At 41.7% G+C, this 18666-nt stretch overlaps 1 protein-coding gene across 1 annotated transcript; it reads left to right on the top strand.

Moving 5' to 3' along the window:
• Window positions 1–9809: 9809 nt before the first annotated feature.
• LOC142841444 (DDB1- and CUL4-associated factor 12-like protein 1) lies at window positions 9810–11276 on the top strand. Its single transcript, XM_075958286.1, has one exon. The coding sequence runs from the start codon at window positions 9825–9827 to the stop codon at window positions 11274–11276; it is 1452 nt and encodes a 483-aa protein (XP_075814401.1). The 5' UTR covers window positions 9810–9824.
• The last annotated feature ends 7390 nt before the right edge of the window (window positions 11277–18666 follow it).

The raw sequence follows: 18666 nt of genomic DNA, 5'->3' as shown, positions 1-18666 counted from the left end.
CCTGCCTACTGCAACCAGGGATCCTGTAAGATTTTTAATTTTTCCATTACACTTATATTATGAATACACAAAGAGTATGTAGGTAGACAAACAATCAGAAGATGGATGACGTGAATCCAGAAAGCAGCTATTTAGAAGAAAAGGAAACAGTAGGAGAGCAAAGGGCAGCATTCTGCCTTAGGTTCAGGGAACATGTGAACACTCACCAGGCACACACTGGGCACAGTGGGGCTGGCCTGTCCCAGCTCACTCAGGTTTCCAGGACCTGGCAAAGCATGCAGGAAATCTCCTGCTTCTGCGGGCTTCAGTAATGCCTCCCATAATCCACTGTGCCTGGCCTCCGCATTCCGGGCAATGTAAACTATCCCATGATGCATCAGTTTGTAGTCAAGTGATGAGCCCACACCCTCTCAGATCTTCTGCAATTTAGTAAACTTCAGCTTTTGGGACTTGGGCTCTCAAAATAGGTAACCCTGCTTTGTTTATCTCTCCATTATCTCTTTAACAAACAACCTAGTTAGTGCCTCGGGCCTGTTCTTTATTTGTTTCCCTGGAGATAGTTTTGCTAAGCATTTTGTTTTGTTTTGAAACCAGGTCTCATTTTGTAGCCCTGGCTCACTGACTTTGAATTAACTCAATAGAGATCTGCTGCCCCTGCCTTCTGAGTACCAGGATTAAAGGCATGGGCTACAACACTCAGACAGGATTTTCTAGGCACAACTTACTCAACTCAGTTGGTACAATGTAAAATCAACCATAGACAGTATAAGCAAACGGTCTTGGTTATGTTCTGACTCGCTTTATTCACACACATTTAAAATTCATAAATTGGTCAAAGAATCCTTTTCCTTTTAACCAACCATTAACCCAAAAACAAAAAACACACACAAAAAAAAGGAAAAACCCTTGTAGCTTAACAGTCTTACAAAGAAAGACAGTGTGCCAGGTCTGGTGCAGACTACAGGCTGCAGACCCTGGCTCTAGGTGGGTGAACTGACAGATTTGTGGACCAGATGCCGCTCACACAAAGCAGAGACAGGCAGGACCTGAAGTTCAAGTCTAATTCCAAGGAGGCAGGCAGGTCAGAGCTGTGAAGTCTTAGGTTTTCTCATACTTGATCCAGTTAATACTGATAAGGTCTGTGGGTAACAAGAGGAGGGGAAAAACAACCGTGTGCCAAGGAAAACAGAGGAGGCTGTCAGTGCTGGAGTTGAAATCCAAGGAAGGGTCCCCCTAAAGCAAATGTGCTTGGAGGGGCTCTGCCCGTTTCAGGTACTCAGCTGCCTTCTTCTTCACACCATCCTGACAGGCTGGGAACAGGTTACTTCAAAGAACAGAAGGTCCAGTCCCTTCAAAATCCCTGGCCAGAATGTGCCTCCCCCTGCCCTAAGTATTTCCCATTTCATAGGGGTATTAAAAAGAGAAAGAAAATTCTGTCCAAGGTCTCTGTGAGAAAAGAAGGCTCCTGAACCTTCTTTGTTTCCTTAAAATACATTGTAGATGTGGGAGGTCAGTGTGGAGGTCACTGGTCAACCTCAGATATAGTATCCCCCTTCCATCATGACTGTTCTCTGCTACACATGCCTGGCTCACCAGTCCTGTTTCTATCTCTGCCTGACCTTGCCATAGGAACACTTGGTCCCTGAGCATGCTGCAGCATACCTCTGTGTGGGTTCTGGGCACTCAAATTCAGTCCGTCATGCTGGCACGACAAGCACTTTATACACCGAGCCACCTTCCCTTCTGTCCCTGCCTTCCTAACTGCCATACTCACCCGAGACACCCTGTAAAAGGATGGGCACCCTATCCTGTTAGTCTTGAGCACAGCCCCTTAGGCACCAGGCTTCCCTTTCTGCAGCGCTTGAGTGATGAGCTCTGTGGCCTAGATCAGAGAAGATGGGGCAGGTTTGCCGTCTTCAACCTCTCTCTTCTCCTGTCCTCCTGGCTCCCAGGATTCCTGGTCCAGCCTTTTGGACTGTACCTCCATGGCTTCTACCTCACTGTTGTGGGTGGGGCTGGTTCCTGTAGTTTCTATAATAAAGCAGGAGGATTCAAGCCAGACTGGCCTTCTTTCCCCGGGTCCAGCCCAAGCTTATTTTGTTCATTAGTTTACCAAACTGCCCCCACTGGAGGGGACCAGAACCTGGAAATACAAAATTCACTTGAACAGAGAAAAACAGTGGTGTTCTGTTTGCTTGGTTTGGCTGAGTAACTTTTTGGAAAGGCTTGGTTTATCATTGCTGTTGTATACACAAGCAAGCACAGGCATTGGTGTGCTGTTGGTCCACAAGTTTTAGGAGGGTTTTTTTCCACAATACATGGATTCTGTGATGGAACTCAGGTTGCCAGGCTCACGAGACAAGTGCTTTCTACCCCTGAGCCATCTTACTGACCCATGCTCTTGAACTTCTGGACTTTCTGCCTCTGTCTGTCTAGTGCAATGATATAGCAAGTGCTACTTCACCTTTTGTTTGTCTGTTTGTTTTATTAAAGATGGGATCTCACTATGTGGTGTTGTAATTGGAGTGGCGGTTCTGCATCCCCAGCACCACGGCCGCCTGGCTTGCTTATGCCCTGAAATACCACCAAAACTGTATTAATTTAAACACTACTTGGCCCATTAACTCTAGCGCTCACAGGATAATTCTCATATCCTGATCAACCCATCTCTAGTAATCTGTGTAGCATCATTCTTACCGGGAAAGATTCAGCATGTCTGACCTGTCAGCTTGCTTCATGGCGTCTGGCACAGAGACGGAAGTATAGCGTCTCTGAGTTCACTTCTGCTTCCTCCCAGCATTCTGTTCTGTTTACTCCTCCCACCTATGTTTTAACCTATCAGGGCAAAGGCCGTTTCTTTATTGCTTGACCAATGAAATTAACAAATTGATATATGACACTCCCACATCACTTCCCCTTTTTCTGTAAGTGATGTGGGAGTGTCATATATCAATATGTTGATTTCATTGGTTAAGCAATAAAGAAACGGCCTTTGCCCATTTTATTGGTTAGAACATAGGTGGGTGGAGTTAACAGAACAGAATGCTGGGAGAAAGTAGCTGAGTCAGGGAATTGCCATGGTTCTCCCAGTCCAGACAGAAGCAGGTTAAGATCTTTCCTGGTAAGCACACCTCATGGTGCTACATAGACAATTAGAAATGGGTTAAGAGGCTGAAATTACTGGGCCAGGCAGTGTTTAAAAGAATACAGTTTCCGTGTAATTATTGCAGGTAAAGCTAGCCGTGCAGGCGGCTGGGTGCCAGGAACATAGCACGCCGCTCTTATTACAACAGAGTGTCACCCGACGTGATGGACTAAATCCACTTAAAAACCTGAGAATTCTTAAAAATAAGGGAGAAAGTGTTTAACACAGATTCTTTCTGTTTGTTGGTGGCGTGCTATAGAGAGATTTCCTGATTAGGCAACAGCAGCTGAAAAAAAAATGCTGCGTCATTTTAAAGTGCAGCTTCTTGGGGCTGTGCTGCCAGCTTGCACTCTGGCTTTAAAGCATTTCAATGGCTTTTATGGGACTAGATGTTTGTGTTCCTGCTTGGGATCGGAAGGAGAGTGTTCTGAGACCTTGCTGATGGCTCAGTGCTGCCCGCCTGCACCTGGGCAGCCGGCCGAGTCAGGCTTAGGCAGGTGGAAGAGCATGGTGGATTCCTGCCGCCATACAGAAATGTGTTTTTAGACTGCACAGTGCTCTGCATGTCAGATTTGGCTGTAACTTGGATGAAAAGAATTTCTGTGCTGCACGCTCAGTCTCTGAATTAAAGTGCTGAGTGCCACTCCTACCTGGCAGCCCCAGAGCTAGCACAAAATGGTACATCCTCCATTTTGAAATTTTCCTGACTCAGCAGCAGGAAAAATCTCGCTGTTTTAAAATGCCGGCTTTCTGGGCTGTGCCGCCATTCCGATCTCTGTCTGGCTCCTGCCGGAGACAGAGCTTTTGAATGGAGCATTTGGAGTAAAGTGCTACGATTTGTTTGATGGCAACAAGACTCATTGTGTGCCTAAAAGGAAGTCATTGTGTGCTGTGGCTCAGAGGCACAAGCAGCTCCACCATGCTACTGGTGCAATGTGCAAGGATCAGAGACACGAGCGGCTCTGCCATGTTGGACTGGGCAGGGCAAGCAGGCAGTACCTGTTTTTGACCTAGGAATTGTCACAGCTTAGATTCTTAAGCGCTTAGTGATTTAAAGGCGCAAAACAAAGTGCTCCTGGATAGTAAAAAAAGAAAATTACAGATTCACAATAAAACAGATTGTTACACTGTTGGATGAATGTCCGTAGTCTTGGGAGAGAGAAGAAAAAGAATATAAAGAATAAAGATATATAAAGAATATATATAAAGAATATATATAAAGAATATAAAGAATATTAAGTTATTGTCTTAAAAAAAGGGTAAAGTCTTTAAAGGGACAGAGTACAGAGAGTTAAGAGATTAAAAGAAATAAAGAAAAATAAGCCACATGAAAATGGAAAATTCACAGAGAGTCTGGATTATGTACATTGTGTTTAAGAGACATTTCATTACTTGGGCTGCCAAGCTAAACCAGAATGGATATAAGGGTATTAAGATTTCAAAATTTGGGTCTAAGGACACGATGCTTTGGAGAGGGTCTTCTTTTGTTTTCACAGAGGAACAGACCCTATGGATTGATTCTATCTTGATATGGTATGACAGACTACGACCTCCTGAAAAGTTGCTGTGAACACCCTCAAAAAATTACTTCACTCAACTGCCAACTGAGATAAACCTGGCACACAGGTTACACTCTAAATGATCTGAATAACAGTGCCCCCATTCAGCAGGAAGCATTTTGGAGAGAAAAAAAAACTGCACCCATGTTCCCAAATATATTTTATAAATGTTCTTTTACATTTAAAGGGTGATATGATATAGATACGAATAATTTACATTGGTATGGATTTTAAGGTCAATTTTGTTATATGTATATGTATTTCTGATATGGATTAAGGTATTGTGATTGTGTAGTTCATTTAAAATGTAATGTATAATAGGAAATATAGGTTGCTAATGGATAATCATCGATAATAGTCAAGTTTGTAGTCACGTTAGTTAAGGTTTTCTAGATGTGCATGGATATATTTCAGATAGGCATATCTTTCAAAGGCTAGAGAATATGGCATTTTAAATGTTTTAGTAACTTAGGGTTTTTCATGACAATGAGACACTCTGCTCCTGGCAGCACCAATCTACTTCAAGAAGAAGATGGGCATCGAAGAGGATCCTTATGGAGTTTGATAGCCATTTGGGCAAGAGACTGTTCTTGCCTGGACTATTGCATAAACTGGAAACAGAGAACCCGCAGAGAGAGGACTACTGAACTTGCTTAAAGGTGAGATGATCTTTCGGGGTTCCTGATTCATGAAAGAGTCTCCAAGACATTCTTCAGGACAAGCAGATAGTGACTGCCTTTGAAATTTCCTGCTTCATGGAAATGTCTGCTGGAAACTATGGGCCTGTAGGCCGAAGATGGATGCCCCAACGGTACAGAGGAACTTTGGGTGACTGTCCAGGCAGCAAGATGTCTCTGTCATTTCTAGAGTTTGGAAATTGCTTATTTCTTGTTTGCTTAGGTAATATTGTATCTTTCTGGAGTCTTTGATGGAGTTAAGAATACTTATTTATAGTTATAGTTTTCCTTAGTTATGATAAACATAAAATAGATGTAAATTTTGCAATTTTACTTGATAACTGTTTTGTTATATGTAATTTTGCTATGTTAAAGTTAAAGCCTTCCTTTTTTTTTGTTTTAACAGAAAAAGGGGAAATGATGGTGGAAGGTCATTGGTTAAAAAAATAAAGAAACTGCCTTGGCCCATTTTATTGGTTAGAACATAGGTGGGTGGAGTTAACAGAACAGAAGGCTGGGAGAAAGAAGCTGAGTCAGGGAATGGCCATGGTTCTCCCACTCCATACAGACGCAGGTTAAGATCTTTCCTGGTAAGCGCACCTCGTGGTGCTACATAGGTAATTAGAAATGGGTTAAGAGGCTGAAACTACTGGGCCAGGCAGTGTTTAAAAGAATACTATTTCCATGTAATTATTTCGGGTAAAGCTATCGGTGCGGGCGGCCGGGTGCTAGGAACATAGCCCTCCCCTCCCCCCCGCTCCAATCACATCAATGTCGGCCTGGCTATTCTGTAATTTGCTATGTAGACTAGGCTGATCTTGAATTCACATATCTGCCTGCCTTTAACTCTCTGAATGCTGGGATCAGAAATGTGTGCCACCATAGCCAGCTTTTCCAGTGTCAAAAGGTATTACATGGTGCTGGAGTGTTAGCTCAAAAGTTAAGAGCACAGGCTGCTCTTCCAGATGTCCTGAGTTTAATTCCCAGAAACAACATGGTGGCTCCCAACCACCTATAATGGAATCTGATCTCTTCTGGAATAAAGTCAATAGAACACTCACAAACATAAAATACATGAATAAATGTAAAAGAGAAATGTTTAAAAAATTAAAAGAGAATATCTGTGTAATAATGTAACAACATGAAACCCATCCCTTTGAATGATGAATATATGCTAACAATTATAATGTAAACTGTCACATGAACAAAACATCATTGGAACCTTTATTTCAAGCATATTTCAAAATCTCTCTAAATAAGGAACCTCAAAATATAACAACTTCTTTGTAGAAGTGCAAATTGCCAAGTATAATGAAAATGTTCAAAGAAGTAGAAAATTCACTAACTATAGTATTATTTAAAATGCCAGAAGCTACAACTGGAAAGCCATACCAATATGAATCCCTAAAACATGAGCCAGAATGGGAAAAATTTATGGAAAGAAAAAGAGCTATGAGAAACTAAGGAATGCAGAGAATTGGAGAAATATTCTGCTCAAGTAAATATCACGCCAATTGGCTTCTAATACCAAGCAGTCACCCCTGAAACATAAGAAACACAATACAGACTGATAAAGTTGTGAAGTTGTATTTCTGCATTTAGAAAAGTCACACACACACACACACACACACACACACACACACACACACCTACTTCAGAAGCAACAATTAATGGAAAAAAAGAGACCCTAAGTTTGAAAGCAACGAAGAAGGGATATACGGGAAGGTTTGAAGAAAAGAAAAAGGGGGAGAGAGAGAGTATAATTACATTATAATATGAAAATAAAAGAGAAGTTATACCTGCAGTTTTTGACTGGGATTAAATATGCATGATTTAAGAAACTCAAACATAATAGGCTGTTTCTAATTAAATCTTTGAAACTTTGTGAAATATCTTTGAGTTGTGACTGCCTTTCAACTCTTAAACTGAAACACCGTTTTAAAATACAGATAAATGAACAGAAAACCAAATCCTTAAATGGCTACATCACCAAGTATTATGCAATTTTAATGGCACTAAAATATTTAAAATAAACCAGTATTCTTTCAGGGTAAGTGCATTTTGTATACTATAAATTTAAAGTCATATTTTAGAATGTTATTTTATAAATTTATTACATTTAATATACTTAATAAGATTGTTCCAAGTCACCTGCACCAAAATATTTAGGGAGCCATATAAGGTGGGGTGCCAACTTATGAAGTTACTCCTGTCATCTTGATGAACATTAAAATCCAGGAGTTACTCATATACACCACTTGAACCTGTTCACATAGCTTTCTTATTTCTGAAATGTTTGTTCATCTCATATGTAACAATGGAACATACTGAGTCTCAGTGTTTCCTCCATGAGGCACTATCTATAATTTCTCATTGAACAGACCAAACTATTTCACATTTTCCTTTGCCATAAAAAGGATAACATAGAAAAGGATCAGAACTCTGAGACTGGAGCATGTTAGGGAGTACAAAGATGAGACAGATTAACTGAGATGGTGGGAAAGAACAACACATGGCTTGTACATGGAATTTACCCTTGAAGCGAAACTGCAAAAAGTAGTAAAAATAAAATTAGCAAACTGTTTTGGGGCGTTTGGGAGTCGGAACACTATAAAATAGTTCTTTTTTTGTATTCTTAAATGTCTTATTTATTTATTTATTTTTTCAGGTTTCTAATTTATTTTTCCATTCAAAAATTTAAACTTCCTCAACGTTCCAGTTTTAATGGGAACTCACCAAATCCAGTTGGACCAGGACTGAAGGAGCATGCGATCAAACCAGACTCTCTGAATGTATCTGACAATGGATGCTGACTGAGCAGCCTTTGATAAAGGCACTGGGACTAGTTTGTACTGCATGGACTGGCTATCTGGGACCCTAGTCTATTTGGACAAAATAGTTCTTAAACTGCATGATTAATCAGAAAATTTAATTCATGGCTCCCATTCTCAACAAACTACATTTTGTGGAGGGCAAATAAGATATTTAGAGTCCGTATTATGCAAGAGCGTCTATGGAATGCATCCCTAATTAATTAAAGTCACACTTGACTAAACTACCAAGTATATGTCGGTCATGAGATGTGAGATCTTGAAGCAAAAAAAAATAAAATAAAATAAACGATATGAAATTTTCCGCTGTGACTCCTGAGCTTCTAGGAGCTAGACGACTATAGTTCTTTCCATTGTGTTCACATGCTCATTTTCCTCTGGAATATTCTCTGTCTCCGCATGTCCTTAAAATCCTGACCATCCTTCTTATTCCTAACTCAGAGATTCAGTGTTCTCTAAGGCCATGGACCTCTTAAACTCATGATGGGAACTTGTATCCCCAGCTCCTCACTTGCAGTTTTCTACCACCACTTCCTTAGTTCTCATAGCTAAAAGAGATGATGGTATCTCCAAAATACCCAACTTCACTTCTTCCTAGCCAATTCTCACAACCCACTTGACGTTAAAGACTGTGGTCAGTCATCAAGGCCTGGGCATCATCATAGGCAGGCAGGATGTGAGGCGCAATGTTCTGTCATTTGATATGGTCTGCTCCGATGATTGTGTTGCAGAAGTACAGAACATTTGAGGAGGGGGAAAGTGATTCGTGGAAAATAAATTACCAACAGCAGAAGGGCTGTTAAAAGGAACAGGGACTGCTAGTTTCAAACACTTTTATTTTCTGCCAAGTTCAATATAAGACCTTAGTAAAGACTCTTATGAGCACACTTTTGTGTTCTTCCACAGACAGGAAAGATCACGGCTCTGTCTATCCCATGATTGACGACATATTGGGTTTCAGATTATATTGCAGTAGAGATTTAAAGGATTTTGGCTGCCAAAGAGAAGGTGACTGAGTTTGACTTGTTGGATCCGGAAGGTGCTGGACTACTGGCCCTAGAGTGATGTCTCCCCATTCCCCCAAGCTCCTTTCTAGCTTTTGTATCGCTTTCCTATCTTCTTGGCTTTACTACTACCTACCATCCCCTTGTGGCTGGGCACGAGCTACCCCCTATTGCCATGATCTCCCAACCCTAAAGCTCACCCTTCCTTCCACACCTCCGAGCATCACTTCTGCCATTGATAGTCAGCCCATACCGCCTGCCTGCTCTTCCAACACCACCCTCAGAACCTGCCCCTCCCGGCCTCCTGTCATTATCCTCCAGGGACTTGTTGCTCAAGGCCCAGAAGTCCACAAGCTGAGCTGGCTGGCATCCGTGGCTCCACTCTAGCTCCTGCAGCACCGCACCCTCGGCTCTAGCCGCTCAGTCTCGGCTCTTTCCGCCAGAGCGCGCAATGCCTGCTGGGTCACCACGCAGCTTTCGCCTCCATTGCCGCCCACAAGCTCAGGACTCCGCAGGCTCTCTGAGGCTCAGTTGCCCAGCCTCAGGCTCCCATCGATTCGCTGTTTCAGGCCAACACCGCGGCGCTGCCTTCTCCAGCAGCACAGGAGATGCCACAGCCCTCAGGACCCTCCAACCGCTCGCCAACCACCATGGCCCCTCAGCAAACAGGTAGCAGGAAGCTGAAAGCCTCCAAGGAGGGCGCGGGGAGCTCTTCGTCGCCATTCCCCTCCGTGGTGGCGATGGCGGCAGCCGAAGCAGGCCAAGCCGAGGGGTCGCTGCTGCTGGTCAAGAGGCCACAGCGGCCCATGGCTCGCCATTCCTTGGTGCACTACCTGAAGGGCCGGGCCCTGGGCTACGAGGGCCACCCGAGGCTGGCGGGCTTCGAGGGCGACCTGCACAGCTACAGGGCCCTCAGGCTGCCGGAGCTGCTGAGGGAGCGCCAGTTGGCACTTGGCCCCCTCAACAAGGTGTTCGCATCGCAGTGGCTAAATGCCAGGCAGGTGGTGTGTGGCACCAAGTGCAACACGCTTTTTGTGGTCGACGTCAAGACCGACCATATCAGGTGCATTCCTCTGATTAGTGACAGGGGGCCCGACCAATCCCGTGGCTCGCCGTCCTGTGGCATTCATGCCGTGGAGCTGAATCCCTCCAAGACCCTCATGGCCACTGGAGGGGAAAACCCCAACAGCCTGGCCGTCTACCAGTTGCCCAAGCTGGACCCCATGTGCCTAGGAGATTGCCAAGGCCACAGGGACTGGATCTTTGCCATAGCTTGGATGAGTGACACTGTGGCTGTGAGTGGTTCCCGCGATGGCACCTTGGCACTCTGGCTGGTGGATCCGGACATGTTCGATTGCAGCATTGCTGGGCACGAGGATGCGGGCCTTCCAGTATATGCTCACATCCGTCCTACAGATATAGAGGCCATCCCTAAAGTCACAACCAATCCTGGTAACCGCAAAGTTCGAGCCCTTGCTTACAGCAACAAAAACCAGGAGCTGGGAGCCGTGTCTCTGGATGGCTACTTCCACCTGTGGAAAGCCAGGAGCTCCCTGTCCAGGCTGATGTCCCTAAGGCTGCCCTACTCCAGGGAGAACATGTGTCTCACCTACTGTGATGAGTTGTGCCTCTATGTTGTCGGATCCCAGTGTCATGTTTCATTCCTGGATACTCGCCAAAGCCAGCAGAACATCCGGCCATTCTGCTCCCGAGAAGGAGGCATTGGTGTGCATTCCTTGAGTGTCCACCAGCATATTGTCACCGTGGGAACAGGCCACGGTTCTCTGCTCTTCTATGACATCCGTGCCCAGAAGTTCCTCGAGCAAAGATCTGTAGCCAGTCCAGACATGTTTCCTGTGCCCTCAGGAAGGAAGCTCAAGCTCACCTGTGGCAGCGGCTGGATCAACCAGAATGGTTTCTTAGAGAATTACGCTGCTGGTATACATTTCCCCAATGCACTCTACACTCACTGCTACAACTGGCCAGAGATGAAGCTCTTCGTGGGTGGGGGCCCACTGGCCTCAGGCCTCCATGGCAACTATGCAGGCCTCTGGAGCTAAGGTTAGCTGAACTCACAGTATGCATTTATCTTTCCGGTCAATCTAACTGAACGCTGACGTTTTCGTTTTCCACATGCTGTTTTAACTCTGTTTCTCTCTTTTTTTTTCTTTCTTTTTTACTTTCAGGCAGAGCGGGCCCTGATTAACCAGTGTATTTCTTAGCAGAAAGAGAGGAGAAGACAGATGGAGCTGACAGAAATCGCTTTGAGAAATTTTCTGCACCTCTCCACCATTCTTTGAACTGTTCATACAAATAATTTCCACTAATTATTAGCTGTGCCGTCTCTGAATGAGTGATCCATATAGTCCCTATGTGGAAGAAAACCCCTGTTATAATGTTAGACTCGTGTATGTGTTGTGTTATTTTGCTATTAGCTGGTTTAAAGACACTGCTTTTAGTTTTCATCACGTGTGTGTGATATATGAACAAGATTTTCTAATAAACAGAGTTTAGACATCTCTTCTGGAGCGCTAACCATAGTTTTATGGCATTGTTCCGATTATAACATGCATTCCATATTCCAGATTGCGTTCTTTTGGAAATATGTCACTCGTGAACTGTGATCATGGTGTATATAGTTCGTATGTTGTTGGTGAAAAACACACTTTTCTGAAAAGTTTATTATGTCATAGAATCTTGTGTATCAGAATCTCAGTTGATGAGGACGGTTTATTTATTCAAGTGTTCAAGTATTCTGCTAATTTGAACTTTCAAAATTAATCCCAAATTCGGTATTTTTCTTTCAAGCCTTATCTTAGTTTTATGCTCTGTCTTCTTACTGATCAAAGAATGTACTTGTTTTCACTTCTTGCCTTAGTACTGTCAAGACTTGTGGATATATTTGAATGTTTGTGGTTGGAGTAACTTACACAGAGTTTCAGTGCCATCATTCGATGCAGGGATATTAAGTATAAGTGTAAAATGTATAGCCGAGAGGGCAGAAAACACACTGCTCTAAGGTATAGACTGAATATTTTTGCAGTTGCTATTTTTCCTCATATATGTTATATTTGAGCATGTATAAACTTTCAAAAATTGGCCTTTAATTTAAGTTAAAAGAAAAAAAATGCAAAGAAAGAAAATGAGCCCATCCAGCTCACTGTGAAACAAACACCCCCTCTTTATAAGCTCCAAATTAATTAGATTTCATTTTGTGAACTTCAAAGTTTCTTACATAAAAGTGGAATATGTGCGTTACCAAAGCCTCTCATTCTGTGCCTCTAAAGGTAATAGTATGTGATTGTGACAATGTTGTATGATTTTCCAATAGAGGAGCTGGGGATTAAAAAGATAGGTGTGATTGAAGAACTTTGCCATTCAGATTAACAGAGGCAGTGGGATGCTATAGAGGTGCATTGGACTTGTTCTTAGGCGAGAATACTGAGAGTGATAAAGCAGCCAGGCCTTCCTCAAAACTGGCCAGGATAGGTTAGCCCAGGATTGGTATTGAGCCACGTTTCCTTTCCCTTAAACAGCTGACATGTATTTTGCATTGGTGTTGACAAACTACATGCTGTTCAGTACCAAACCTAAATTGCTGAAAAGAATTACTTGTGAGTTAGATATACAAAATAGTCAAACTTTTGTTTATAGAGGTTATGCAGGTTCATTCCGCAAATTATACAGTTTTGCTACATATCTGTGAAGTTCTTTTGCTTGCATGTATGGTTTCAACTCTCTTATAAGTGATTTGAGAGCAGAGATTGTAAACTGCCATCTTTTATTTCTTTATTTGTGTACCAAGGCCGAACAAAGGCAATCAGTTATTATTTACTGATTTTTTTTTTGCCAATGGAAACCTGCACTTCAAAGTGTAATAAATACTTGCTGTTGCATAATAAAGAACCTTGCTGGGTGATTCCCTCTCCTGTTTTTCTTTAAAATTTCCCTAATACATTTTCAGGGCATGTTGTAGAACTTCACCCATTCATAAATAAAGTAATATGTGATACTTAGAAGATGAACAAAATTTTATTCTTCATATATAACAGGACATTAATCCTTTAAAATAAAAAAATTGAGATTTGAAGATTTCTTTAAAATGATTGGTTTATTTTACCAGAAATGTATTTGAAAATTTTAGAATATAGGTTTTTAATTTAGAAATAATTTATATAGGTAATTAACTTGAAAAAAATTTCCAAACTATAAGCTGCCTATTGTCTTATAAGTAGTAGGATATTGGGGTGTTCAAGAGAAATAAGTTTGGAAATACAGAAAAGGAATCCTTCCACATTGGATGAGATTTAAAATAAACAATAGAAGGTAAAGATTTAATCTGAATTCTTCTCTGACTTGATTCCTTTTTTTCGTGTAGGGGGGGTTGTTTATTAGGGGAAATGGAATGGTAAAATGGGGAAAGGTCTGAGTGACCAGCTTCTGGGGACAGGAGTAGCAGAAGAGAAGAGAGAGGCAGAGGCAGGGAGAGAGAGAGAGAGAGAGAGAGAGAGAGAGAGAGAGAGAGAGAGAGAGAGAGAGAGACAGAGAGAGAGACAGAGAGAGAGAGAGAGAGACAGAGAGAGAGAGAGGAAAAGTGAATGTGCACTGAAGATGCTCTACGTGGCTGTAGCTGAGGACATGTCCTGTCAAGACGCTGAGAGCAGGCCAGTACAGATGCATGAATACTAACAGCTTAGCCTGGGACTAGCTACTAGGCAATCCTTAACCTCATCGTCTGTCTCTAGCTCCAGAGTGCTAGAACTAAAGATATGTATCACTAAACCTGGCATAAATAAACCTTTATAAGAAATAAAAGGTATCACTTATGATTCTGGGGACAAATTAGGAGGGGAGGTAGACACAATTAAATACATCTGAAACAGATGCAATACTATAACTTCATTAAATGAAAATTGAATTACTGTTTAGCCTTTATGAGTGTCTATGTGACTTTATTTTATATTACAACACATATAATCAGAGCATATTCAGGTGACAAATTCTCTAAAAATCTAATATGTACAGTTTTTGAGAATTCCTTGAACCTGGGCTTGGTGGTGCTTGCCTTTAATCCTAGCAATTGGGCAGCAGAAACAGAGGCAGGCAGATCTCTGAGTTCCAGGACAGACTAGTCTATAGAGTGAGTTCCAAAACAGCCAGAGCTACACAGAGTATCCCTGTTTCAGACAAAGGAAAAAAATTTCAGTGTTAACATAATCGCCAGCTCCCTTTAAATGTATGATATTATCGGTTATATGCCTTTTAGAAGACAATCACAAGATTTGGCTAAGTTTTAGTAGCTACACAGCCTAATTGTGATTGTATTTTGAATTTAGAAAGTTGCAATAACTTTTAAATCATGAAATTCTGAACATAAGTGTCTATTGCAGTACATGTATAAACTGAATTTTGAAATATATATTTATTCTTTACAGTTTTCTTACTTATATAAAACATGTTTTGATCAGATCCACACCCCCCTGCACACTGATTCAACTTTTCCAGAATTAGAAATCTTTCTCGCTATATTTCTCTATAAACTTCATGTCCTCTAATTTCAAACCACTGAATGTAATTCCTCCTGCCAATATGTACCAGAGTGTAGGACCGACTCCCGGAGCTGTAGTTCTCAACCTGTGTATTATGACTCCCTTGGGGGTCATATATTAAGCATCCTGCCCTCAGATATTTATATTATGATTCATAGCAGTAGTATAATTACAGTTATGAAGTAGCAATGGAATAACTTTATGGGTAAGGGTCACCACAATGTGAGGAACTGCGTTAAAGGTGCACAGCAATAGGAAGGATGAGAGTGAGTCACCTACTAGGGTTCTCAACCCTGAAGAAAACTGGCTTACAATCCCCAAAAGTCCTCTGCTATCAAAAACTTCTCAACTACATGTGGGGCTCTGTGAGTGACCCCCTCAAAGATACCAAGCTAGTAAGACATTGATAGGACAGTCCACATTATGTCTATAATGTATGAGTTACCTATCATTGCTGTGTGAAAACTACCAATAACCACTCATTCATTTACTCCTGAAAGCATATTTCTGACATAAATGTTTATTTTCCTGTGCTTTATTCTTTGAAATGAACTGATTTCTATAATGTTTAAAGTAGAAGAAAAGATTTTTGAAATAAACATACCCACTGAGGGGCTGAGAAAATGACTTGGTGGGTAAAAATCTTGTTCTGCAAGCATGAGGACTTGCACTTGGAAACTCTAGAATTCACAGAAAAATCCAGACACATGAATATGTATTCTGTAGCTGCAAGTCAGAAAAAGACAAGTTCTAAAACCTTGCTGATGAGGCTATTCAAAAAGGATAGCTCCTGGTTCCAAGGTAAACTGCAATAGAGGAAATGACCAAATGTCTGGCTCTGACCTCGACATACATTAGCAAGTACCAACACACTCATAAATATACACCATGCATATGCACTGTACATACAACACGTACACATGCACACACACACACACACACACACACACCACCACCACCACCACCACCACCACCAAAGCCAGTGAAAGCAATTAAAGTTCCTCATCTAGCAAGAACATACATGTTAAATTTAAGCATTAATGACAAACCAAATTTAAACCTCTAGAGGTTGATTTTCTCTGCCTATACTTAATGTTGTGCCAATTGTCAAAAACATTCAGTTTGTTACTTATTTAGAGTGATTTTAGAAAACAATTCACCAAACCATCCTGGATGGTTTTCTCAGAGCTTTGCAATCTCTGCAAGCATGCAAACCTAGCTGCATTAAGCCTGCCCCCATGTGAGCAGCTCAAGAGACACAGTTCACCCAGCAAGAACATTGTGTGCTAATAGGAAAGGGAGAATGGAGATGGCACAAGCCATAAGAGTCCTTTCAAATACTGTTTCCTGCTGGATGCTCTACCTAATTGATTAAATTCCTAGAAATAGCATTACTGAAGATTATGTACATTTTAACTGCAGTAGTCATTTTACTCCCTCCCAAGGTTTATGATGTTCACATTTCTACCAGCAATATCTCAAGAGTATTGATTTTCTTAAATATCTGTCAGAAAAAGATGTTACAATTTTAAAGATATTACCCATCTTGTGGATATTTTACTTTATACTCACTCTAATTTGGGCATTTTCTTTTGAAAACAGGTTTCGGTGCATAGCTCAGCATAACCTCAAACTCAGAAATTCTCTTGCCTAGACTCCATATTTCTAGGAATCAGTTTTTAGTATCAATATATCCAATTTAACATTTAGAACACATATGCACTACAGTGTTAATCAGTGAATATTTGGAATGCAAATGTATATGAACACTTTGTATTCTAACTACTGATACTAATTAACTTATATACGTTATGGGAATCATAAGAATTTATAAGAGTTCCTGGGCTGACATGTAACTCAGTTTGTGGAGCATTCCCTTGGCATTCAGGAGCTCTGAATTCCATCCCCATCAGGATAAAACTAGGAGTGGTGATGCACATCTATATCACATGACTTGTAAAATTGAGGCAGGACAGTTAGAATTTAAAGGCCATCCTCAGCCACATAGTGAGTTTGAGGTTAGCCTGGGGTACACGAGACCATTTCTCAATAAACGAAACAAAATTTGTGTCCTTCCTGCTGTTTCAAGGAAACTCAATACAATGTATTGCTTACCAGGGACTCTCTTAAGCTACTTAGTATTAAAAGTAAAATTAATTTTACCAATATTCAACTAACAGATACACCATTACACTAGATCTCTATGTCAGTTTTGTATATAGGTAGAGAAGAATCCATGAAACAAATGGGCTATCTTATTACATTATAAGGCTGTTTTGACACACTGCAATTCACTTAATATTGCTTTTTCGGGGGGTGAATTTATGTAAGATATTAGCAGTATTTATCTTTTACAAAAATAATCTTTCCAAATTTGATGACCTATCATTTAGTGTCAATAATACATTGATACACTTAAAAATTCCAACATACAATTACAAAATATGTGTGATTAATTTCAGCATTGGAAATTTACTGGCAATTGATAAATTTATCACCGTAAACGAAGTCTCATTGTAGATAGTTTTCAAACAAAGGGTCGAATCTATTCTCTCCTCATATAATTGTGTCCTAAATAAAAAAGTTTATAGAGTGCAAAAGTAAAAGTATAAGCCTCAGAGAAAATGTTCTATGTTTTCTTTCAGTTATGGATCCTTATTGTAATGATCTGTCTCTTTAAGAGACAAGCCACGACGATTCCCTTCCTGCTTGCACCCTCTGGCCCACTCTCTCTTCCTGTTCCCTCTCTTGGGTAGGCTTTCAACTTTCTTTCCCCTCCCTCTCTCTTTCTCTCTCTTTTTTCTCTCTCTTTCCCTCTCTCACTCTTTATCTCTCTCTCTCCCCCTTCTCCCCTTTTGCTTCCCCTCCATAATTCCCTGAATAAATGTTTAACCTCACTTCGCATGTTGTGCCTATCCCTGTCTCTGTCTCTTACCTGCCTGCCATGTGTCTCCCTGCCCGAGACCAGCCATGGCGCGGGGACCAGCATCCTTCTCTGCCTGAGACTGGATGCTCTCAGGGCCCACTGCCTGCCACCGCATGGCCCGCTATCATTGCTTGGGGACCTACAGCATTTCTGCTGCCTGCTGCCACTGAGAATCCTGCAGCATTTTTAAATTTTCCATTACATTTGGTGTCGTGACTCTCCTACTCCAGTTGCTCTCCAGAGATTGGGGTACCTAATCAGTTTATTTTTCCTATTCCCACCACCAGCTTCCCTGCTTCCATTGGTGAGTCTCCCCCTTTCTGCTATGGTTGTTTCCCTTAACTAAAATTGTGTTTGGACTGACGTGGGGTCAGTAAGCCCGCTCTAGCACTGCAAACTCTGTGAAGTACATTCAACTGGGGACCCAGGATCTCTCAGATTCTTTGTCTTTTTTCCCATTTCTTCTCTTTCTTTCTTTTTCTTTGCTGTAAAACGCCGCCTAGAATGGATTCTGGACTCTCTGGCTTCCAGTCACTACTGGATCCAGCCAGGCCTTACCTTCCCACTCATGGCCTGGAGGGATGCTCCCCCATGAGTCTTGAAGGTCACATGCTGATTCACATCCTGCCCACAGTCAAGAGATGTCTCAGAGTGTGCCTAGTGGTGTTTTGCGTGTTTTCACAATTTCAGCTGTGGGTAGCAGCCACCCATCTCTGTCCCCCAGATTTTTTTAATTCCAGCTGTGGCATGGTGCAGCTTTTTCGGTTCTAGCCCTTTGCTAGACTCTGTGGTTTGTGGCGTGGTAGCTCAGCCAAAGGGCAGATCGCACCTTTATGTCTCTCTTATTAAGCTTAAAATCCCTGCAGCTCAAAAGTTGTTGCTTTTGCATACAATATGTGACTGCTGCCATTTTGATTGGTGTCAGGTGACTTTGCCACCATCACGGCTGAGAGCTAGGTCAGGTGACCAAGTTCT

This window comes from Microtus pennsylvanicus, chromosome X (assembly GCF_037038515.1).
Source record: "Microtus pennsylvanicus isolate mMicPen1 chromosome X, mMicPen1.hap1, whole genome shotgun sequence".
NCBI lineage: Eukaryota > Metazoa > Chordata > Mammalia > Rodentia > Cricetidae > Microtus > Microtus pennsylvanicus.
Note: the sequence above shows the minus strand (reverse complement) of the source record. Positions and strands in the feature narration are given on the sequence as shown.

What these genes read in the sequence shown, in the direction of transcription:
- LOC142841444 (XM_075958286.1), top strand. Translation starts at nt 9,825, where the DNA reads ATGCCACAGCCCTCAGGACCCTCCAACCGCTCGCCAACCACCATGGCC.